This window comes from Theropithecus gelada, chromosome 11 (assembly GCF_003255815.1).
Source record: "Theropithecus gelada isolate Dixy chromosome 11, Tgel_1.0, whole genome shotgun sequence".
Taxonomy (NCBI): domain Eukaryota; kingdom Metazoa; phylum Chordata; class Mammalia; order Primates; family Cercopithecidae; genus Theropithecus; species Theropithecus gelada.
In genome coordinates this window covers 57,755,148-57,764,375 of record NC_037679.1, presented here as the reverse complement: position 1 = coordinate 57,764,375, position 9,228 = coordinate 57,755,148, and the positions used below count along the sequence as shown (strand labels likewise).

Below are 9,228 nucleotides of genomic sequence, written 5' to 3'. Positions count from 1 at the left end.
GCTAAAGGCTTACATCCCCTTCCTCCAAAAGGAAGGAAAATGTATTCACTGTCACAAGACCAATGTGTTAATTTCTGGACAATAAAGTCATTAGTGGTCTATTGTCAGGACTGAATTTTCATACTCAGCTTTGATTTATTCCAAATAAGCAAATTTTTAGTTCTTTGACTATAAGGTGATTATTAGTTTCTCTCAATATAATGAACAATAGCAATATTTAAATAAGTTATTAGTTAATAGACAATATGCTTCAATTTTATTATGTTTATTATTATTTTTTGAGATGGAGTTTTGCCCTTTCTGCCCAGGCTGGAGTGCAATGGCAAGATTTCGGCTCACTAAAACCTCTGCCTCCTGGGTTCAAGCAATTCTCCTGTCTCAGCCTCCTGGGTAGCTGGGATTACAGGCACATGCCACCACGCCTGACTAATTACCAGGCCCGGCTAATTTTTGTATTTTTAGTAGAGATGGGGTTTCATCATATTGGTCAGGCTGGTCTCGATCTGACCTCAGGTTATCCGCCAGTCTCGGCCTCCCCAAGTGCCGGGATTACAGGTATGAGCCAACGCGCCCAGCCTATTATTATTTTTGAGACGGAGTTTTGCTCTTGTCACCCAGACTAGAGTGCAATGGCACAATCTTGGCTCACTGCAACCTTTGCCTCCTAGGTTCAAGTGATTCTCCTGCCTCAGTTTTCTGAGTAGCTGGGGCTGCAGGCATGTGCCACCATGCCCAGCTAATTTTGTATTTTTAGTAGAGACAAGGTTTCGCCATGGTCAGGCTGGTCTTGAAACTCCTGACCTCAGGTGACCCGCCCACCTCTGCCTCCCACTTCCCAAAGTGCTGGGATTACACGCATGCGCTACCACACCAAGCGTCAAATGCTTTTAAAATAAACAACTTCCCCAAAGAATGCCTCAACATAAGTTCAAAGAAAATTCTAAAACTGCACCCATGCATCATCAACTACACATTGTATTTACCACAAAGGAAGCATCAAATGGCTGTTGCATTAAGTGTCAAAATTTGGTAACCAATAAATTTCAATCCATTTAAAAACACTGTAAATATAGTATAAATGTTGTCAGTTCAACTAATAATTCCATAATCAGGAGAACTTAACAGAACACATGGAGTCCCCTTGCACTCAAACCCTACGTCTGCTCCTCTACTTTCTCCACAAATTGTTGGTGGAAAGGATGATACATGAATTCTGAAAAGCTCTCAGTGACCATCAATTCAAGGTGACAGGCTTACAGCCTCTTTCTACTGAGACTTGAATACTGACAAGGGAATAAAAAAGTGTTTAACACAATAACAAAAAGGTAGAGTGAGATAGCAAAAGATACTTCAAAAAGCTGCTTGGAAGATTAAAAAAAAAAAAAAAAAAATTGTCAGGTGTGGGGGCCCACGCCTGTAATCCCAGCACTTTAGATCACCTGAGGTCAGGCATTCAAGACCAGCCTGGCCAACATGGCGAAACCCCGTCTCTACTAAAAATACAAAAATTAACTGGGCATGTTGGCGCACTTGTAGTCCCAGCTACTCAGGAAGCAGAGACTGGAGAGTCACTTGAACCCAGGAGGCAGAGGGTGCAGGGAGCCAAGATGGCGCCACTGCACTCCAGCCTGGGCAACAGAGCTAGACTCCGTCAAAAAAAAGATTAAGAAACAGAAAAAGAATTAACAAAATTAAAGGCTTAAATTTATTATTAATTATTATTATTTTTTTGAGATGGAGTCTCACTCTGTCACCCAGGCTGGAGTGCTACCTCCGTCTCCCAGGTTCAGGGGATTTTTCTGCCTCAGCCTACCGAGTAGCTGGGATTGCAGGCACCCACCACCAACCCTGCTAATTTTTGTATTTTTAGTAGAGATTAAAAATTGTCTTGCCATCTTGGCCAGGCTGGTCTCCAACTCCTGACCTCAGCTGATCTGCCTGCCTCAGCCTCCCAAAGTGCTAGGATTGCAGGCGTGAGCCACCGCACTCGGCCAGGTTTAAATTTAAATAGCCACAGAGAAAGATTAAGTGAGACCTTGTCTCAAAGAAAACAAAAACAAAAAAACCTAGGGGTGAGCTACTTTACCCAAAAGAACGCTTCAGAAGTTTGAAACTTAAAAGGCACCACGAAAGTTGTGAAAGGAGCAGGGCTGAACACAGAAGAACTGGTTTAAAGCATGTAAACAGAATTGTTTGGTCTTTTAGGTTCCCTCCTGCCATATCACATGCAACCAGATCCATCACTTCTCAGCTGTATGCAAACATGACGAAGTTTCTTAACACCTCTAACCATCAATTTCCTCATTTGTAATGAGATTACGAAAATGCCTATTCCATATGATTATCGTGAGGATTGAGGGAATACATATTAAGCACACAGAAAAGTACCCAGGCACATGGTAAGCATGAATAAAACTTGTTGTTTTAAGTCTTTGATGTGATTTGCTTTCTTATTAATTATGGTGTCTATACTACCTTGAGAAACACCTCTGGGACACATGAATGACGAAGACATAATGGCACTTTCATCTTGTGAGCACAGCTCCATGACATATCACAGTGACACTGGCTTAGTCTCAAAGCAAGACTAACAATCCTAAGGGTCATAGGTAAATACTAAAGACAGTAAAACTGGTGGGGAAAAGGAACTAAGTGTGGGAGAGGTGCCTTGGAGCACTTCTTAATGTCATTCTGTGAGTACAATTGTGACACATTGCTTACCTTTAAATAAATGAGAACCTGATTATAATGATAAGAAGTAAGACATATGAACAGACTGAAATAAAACACAATAATCCATAATACCACATAAGAAATGTTATCCAGAAATCACAGTTTATGCTATCTGAAAACCATTTATTGCAACGACAAAACTAGAGGTTAATTACTTTTTATTATTGAATTATATTGTAAAGTCTACATCTACAATTTAATCAGGAAGAAATGCTTTGCATTTACATCAAGGACACATTTATTCTAATGGAATAAAACAGACACACACAAAAGACCAAGTACATGTTTTTTAAAAATGACTACATGTTTCACCTGGTCCTATTTTTGCTATTTGGACCATACTTTTAGGTGAATTGATCTTACATACATGTTAAGTCTGATTTACCTTCCCACATTTTTAAACACTAAATGAAGCTTCTCACAATTTCTAATTATAAACAAAAGGCTGAAAACAGTATGGGAAACAAAGTTTAAAAACAAAGAAAAGTTGGGTAAAAGGTGCCCCTTCTATGGCTCATCTCAAAGAAACACTTTTACTCAGACAGGCAAACATTTCTGATCTAGGAGTAAGTTTCCCACTCACTTTGCAGAAGGACCCACTCATTCTGCAGAAAGACCTACAAGTCTTTCTGGTCTCAACTGCAAAGTACATGAAAATGTGTACGAAAGATCTAAAAGCTAAATATCAGAATAAGGCTAATTGAAATCAAAATTGTGTGCTGGTCTAAATATACATCTTCAGCTTCTTCCTTTTTAATAAGTATTTTTATTTCAGATGTATTTAAAAATAACTTACATTTTTAGTGTGCTTTATGGCCAATGACTGTAAAGTTGAAACTCAAATAAGTCAGTTTAAAATTTTTGTCTTATTTGATTCTATTGAAATTTTAATCACCTACTACTTTACGTAACCAAGTTATTCATGAGGTAAGTTTCAGCAAAAAAAAAAACAAACAAACAAACAAACAAACAAAAAAAAAACCCACAAAGATAACCATTTCAAGAGTACACAAAATCATAATGCCGGTCGGGTGCAGTGGCTCACACCTGTAATCCCAGCACTTTGGGAAGCTGAGGCGGGCAGATCACTTGAGGTCAGGAGTTCGAGACCAGCCTGGCCAACATTGTGAAACCCCCACTCTGCCGAGGCAGGAAACTTGCTTGAACCTGGGAGGCAGAGGTTGCACTGAGTCCAGATCGTGCCACTGCACTACAGCCTGGGTGACAAGAGCAAGACTCCATCTCAAAAAAAAAAAACAAACAAACAAAAAAAACATAATGCCCATCTCTTATTCAGAGTATACAACTTTATTAACTACTGCTTATGATATAATATAAAAGCAAGTCCTTTTTGTACTTTCTTTTTTTTTGAGATGGAGTCTCGCTCTGTCACCAGGCTGGAACGCAGTGATGTAATCTTGGCTCACTGCAACCTCCGTCTCCCGGGTTCACATGATTCTCCTGCCTCAGTCTCCCTAGTAGATGGGACTACAGGCGTGCACCACCACACCCAACTATTTTTTTTGTATTTTTAGTAGAGACGGGGTTTCACCATGTTGGCCAGGATGGTCTTGATCTCTTGACCTCGTGATCCACCCGCCTTGGCCTCCCAAAGTGCTGGGATTACAGGCGTGAGCCACCGCGCCCAGCCCATTTTGTATTTTCTAATCAAATTATGCTGGGAAATATAGGGCAAAAAAAGCCTGGCAAAATTTGTTTCTGGTAACACGACAATGCAATAATGAATCCAAATGAAACGTAAGACCAGTGTTTACAATTTCTAACTTCTAAACAAACATACACACACTTATCTAAAACGTATTTTGGTAGCAAACTGGATGACTGAATAAATGTTTTGCTGTAAATAAAAAATACAAATTTCCAATTATAGCCTTATAGCTAGCCAAACAGCTTTTCAAAACATGTATAGCCAGCTAACAATTCTCTAAAATATGTATGTTACACTAAAGGATCTCTGCTAAAAATCTACTGTATGTAAATGGGTCTCACTGAAGTAGGACTTTCATGATACTGTGTCTTAAAAAGTGAGTATGACAGGGCTACAAGAATATTACTATTAATAAAGGTTACAGAAGAGATTATTGCTGTACTTTTCCTCATAAACACCATCAAACTTTGTTGCAGTTACAAAAAGTACAACCGAGTTACTTTTCCTCTTACTGAATTTCATTATGTTTCACATATTTGTAGTTTTTATTCAGCAGAGAATAATTCTTAAAATCTTTTCTGTAAGAATTCTAAGTATTTAAATGTGTAGCTTCACATTACACTACCATGTTTCGCCCTTCTTGTTTCCCAAATACACAAAAAACATATACATTTTTTCAAAAATGAAATAAGATGCTCACATTAAAAAAATAAAGCCTACAAAAAGTTCCAGAGCTAAAAAAGATTATTCATATGGCACAAAGTGATCTCCTACTAGTCCAAAGTTCAAAAACATTTTAATGAAGTCCATTCCTATATATTTTGTTTGCTTTTCAATGAAATACTACATTTATTGAGGCAAAATCACATTATTTTTAGTTCTTGGAGTCAACAAGTGTACACAAATGTTTTTCAACACAGTTATTAAAAATAGGAGACCAAGTTGAATGTGCCAAAGAGATACCATTCAGTTGGATTTTCTAGGGTCAACATGAAGAAAATTAGAGAAGGGATTTACTTGGTTGGTTTCCATAGCTTGATAGACCAAAAACAAAAAAACTGCCACAATAACAAACAGCAAAATTTTTATCCATACGGGAATGGAGCGTCCCTTTTTTGTCTTTTCTGACTTGACATCTGCCAAGGGAACATACTTAGGAACATATTTAGATGAAAAAGACTCCTCCATCCTGAAATCACTGAGTTCTAATGGCCGGCCTGCAGCCCCTTTGATTGGTCTGCGGCAACTAGCACTGTTGGGAGTGAAAGGAGGAAGAGAAAAATAATTTTAGATAAAGGCATGATTTAGAGAAATAACATAAAATGTCATTGCCACTCCTAATTCCAAGCACATTCCCTGAGATAACAGTAGAGAAAACTGATACATACAAGGCAGTGAGGTCAGTCAGCCTATTTAAAACTTCTACACATTTTCTATTTTAAAAGATGGGCCAGGTGTGGTGGCTCACGCCTGTTAATCCCAGCACTTTGGGAGGCTGAGGTGGGCGGGTCACCTGAAGTCAGGAGTTCAAGACCAGCCTGGCCAACATGGTGAAACCCTGTCTCTACAAAAATACAAAAATTAGCCAGGCATGATGGTGGGTGCAATTCCAGCTACTCGGGAGGCTGAGCGGGGAGGAATGCTTGAACCTGGGAGGTGGAGGTTATAGTGAGCTGAGATAGTGTCACTGCACTCCAGCCTGGGCAACAAGAGTGAGACAATGTCTCAAAAAAAAAAAAAAAAAAAAAAAAAAGGTAGATGCATCCTTTATTAGAAAAGAATATTCAGAACACTGATAAATAGTCACTAAACTGCCTTCTGAAAGGCTCTTCAAAGCTAATGTTTAGGAGTAAAGAGGAAAAACAAAACATAGTTTTGGTGGTGTTTCTTTCAGTTAAAAATTAAGATATATATACACAGTCTTTTCAATTATTAAAGAGAAATTCAGGGGGAAAAAGTATTTCTCACTAGATTTTCATTTAGATTTTAACATATAAATTAAGTAGTAAGTAAATGATTTATTTAAAATCCTCCATTTACCAACTGCAATTTTGAAACTCATTCAACTTCCAAGAATATTTACTGGTGGGCTTAGGGGAATTAAACTGCTCCCAAAAGAACAGTTCATTCACTTATTTATTTAAGAGTCGGGGAGTAGACAGAATCTCATTATGTTGCCCAGACCGGTCTTGAACTCCGGGCTCAAGTGATCCACCTGCCTTAGTCTCTTGAGTAGCTGGGACTATAGGCATGTACCACTGCACCTGGCTCCAAAAGAACAGCTTAATTCTGAGCAGAGGTACAGTAACTTTGTGATGAATAATTAAAAATAAAGATTCCCTACTAGAATACGCTAGTACTTGTTTCAATGTATCTGAATACCTAATTCCTGTTGGTGTAGATGCTTCATAGGGGAACATTTCCTTAAGAATATCCCTTTCTACTCTTCTTTCCTCTGTTTTTTCTCCCACCTAATAAGAAACAAACAAACAACCACAAGTTAAAATTTAGTGTAAACGTGCAATAATTAAAACATAAATAGTAAGTTTTAGAGAACAAAATGCCCTTACATCTATCACAGATTTTACAACTGCCATTTCTAAATTAATCCCTAGGTATCCACATGCTTCCAAGGCTCTTGGAATTTCAAATTTCAAATTTGAAAAACTTCAAATTTCTTGAAGATACCTTATATATGTGGTTATTGGAGTGAAAAACTGCTACACATTCAAATAACTGGGGGGAAAAAATTCAGTAATCTAACATGGCAATGCTAATTCCCTCACTGATTTTCTGTTTTTTACTATTAAAGTATATCGTTGGGCCAGGCACAGTGGCTCACACCTGTAATCCCAGTACTTTCGGAGGCTGAGGCGGGTGGACCTGAGGTCAGGAGTTTGAGACCAGCCTGACCAACATGGTGAAACCCTGTCTCTACCAAAGATACAAAAATTAGCTGGGCGTGGTGGTGGGCACCTGTAATCCCAGCTACTCAGGAAGCTGAGGCAGGAGAATCGCTTGAACCCAGGAGGCAGAGGTTGCAGTGAGCTGAGATCGCGCCACTGCACTCCAGCCTGGGTAACGGAGCAAGACTCTGTTTCCAATAATAACAAAAAATATATTGTTTCTTCATTTATTAAGAATTCTATAGTAAAAGATAAAATACAGAAGATACTCAATTAACATAAACCTTTAGCAAATTTTATGTTTTAAAATTATAGTCAATGAAATATGCCCAAATTAAAAAAATATAAAATAATGTTTAGCTTGTTTTGCTGTTTACCTTTATGTCCAGAACAAAATAATGTTTCAGCTCCTTTTGTAAAGATTCATTCAAATTAAAATGCATCATGCAGTTAGTACTTTCAAGCTTATACAAGAGTTAACCCATTCCAGCACCATATAAAGTTATCTTAAAGTATCTTATTTGACCCATCAACAAAATAAAGTGTAGCCTCCCTCACAGCCCAGCAGCACTTTCAAACTTGCATCCACGACAAACAGAACATATTATAAGCAGAACACAAATGACCACTCCCTTGAAAACTGGAACTTAAGAGGGATACAGTGGCAAGAGGATAGTATTAGCATGTCATACTATATTAGTTAATTTCTGTTTTCACTAATAAAAGTGGCCTTAAAATAATTTATGCATATTTACACACTCCACCCAACAAAGAAAGCTCTGCTCCCTCCCACTCAAAAAAAAAAAAAAAAAAAAAAACCAAATAGAAATATTTCCTCTTTGAAAGATCAATGATAGCATCGATCTAAATTGTATTCATTTACTTCAGCTCTTGTCAATGGTTTCTTTGGTGCTCTTCTGGGTATGTCTGAGAATTCAGTGATTGGCAGAATAGGAGATGCATGCTTGAAATTTCCAGTCACCCTATTGACAACCTGCCAAGATTCAAATTATTCAGACTCAGAATTATCCAAACATAACACAGACACTTAAAAAGAAAAGAAAGATATTTTATCTCTGTAATATTAGAAATTTTCCCTTAGTAAAGATTTAAGCAACAGAGCCTACAAACACAACTTAGTGCCTCACATGTGAAGCCTCATTCTTCAAATATTTTAACAAAAAATATCCTTATACTTTCTTGTACAATGAATTAGATTTCTTTACATAAATTGGATATTATAGGAAAATCCTAAAATTCAGAACTACATGGGGAAAATCCGTTTAAAATTGTTAAAAAAAAATGTAAATTTGAGATTTGCGAAAATTCACCACCTCCCCATTTCCAATTAAAGGGTAATTTACAAAGAATACCACTTGTATAGTTTATGAAACATATTTACTAAGGATTCGTTGCTTGAAGCCATTATAGTTTCAGCTATGGGAGTACTCTCTGAAATTACTGGACCATCTATACGAAAATGTTCTGAAGTTTCCACCTGTTAGTTTGAAAACAAAACAAAAACAATAAATATAAAATAATACTAAAACCCTACCAATCTGAAAACCCAATTCTAAGGAATAAGCCTTGCATCACCCTTTTCCTTGGAGTTCTTCTTGACCCTCTTGTAGATTCCCTAGTTAATGCCTGCAGAGGTCCGCCTTTTGAAGATCCACTTGTCCATTCAGTTTCAGTTACTCCAGCTTGAGAATAGCTCTATTCAAGCATCAACACATTAAAAAGTCATATTCTAACACCAAATACTTTTATAACGGCCATACTGGCACACTGAGAAGCCAGGAAATAAGTCTCCAAATGCCAGCATTTACAAACGATGCTATGCCCTCAAAATATTCCTAAATGTATTAATTGAACTGATATTTAGGCATCAGAAAACACTTAAAAAGTGGTAAAATACAC

The 9,228-nt window shown here is 37.5% G+C and overlaps 1 protein-coding gene across 4 annotated transcripts in view; it reads right to left on the bottom strand.

Annotated features, from left to right (window-relative positions):
• Nucleotides 1-2,839: 2,839 nt before the first annotated feature.
• Nucleotides 2,840-9,228, bottom strand: part of TMPO (thymopoietin) — a 36,548-nt gene continuing 30,159 nt past the window's right edge. The window contains exons 5-9 of one of the 4 annotated variants that reach the window (XM_025401643.1): nt 8,905-9,024; nt 8,711-8,806; nt 8,192-8,302; nt 6,785-6,873; nt 2,840-5,654 (exon numbers count right to left, since the gene is read on the bottom strand). In XM_025401643.1, coding sequence (XP_025257428.1) covers nt 5,369-5,654; nt 6,785-6,873; nt 8,192-8,302; nt 8,711-8,806; nt 8,905-9,024 — 702 coding nt within the window. In that variant the 3' untranslated portion in view covers nt 2,840-5,368. The remainder of the gene's footprint in view (nt 5,655-6,784; nt 6,874-8,191; nt 8,303-8,710; nt 8,807-8,904; nt 9,025-9,228) is intronic. The other 3 variants (XM_025401644.1, XM_025401647.1, XM_025401648.1) reach the window with 3 other exon arrangements.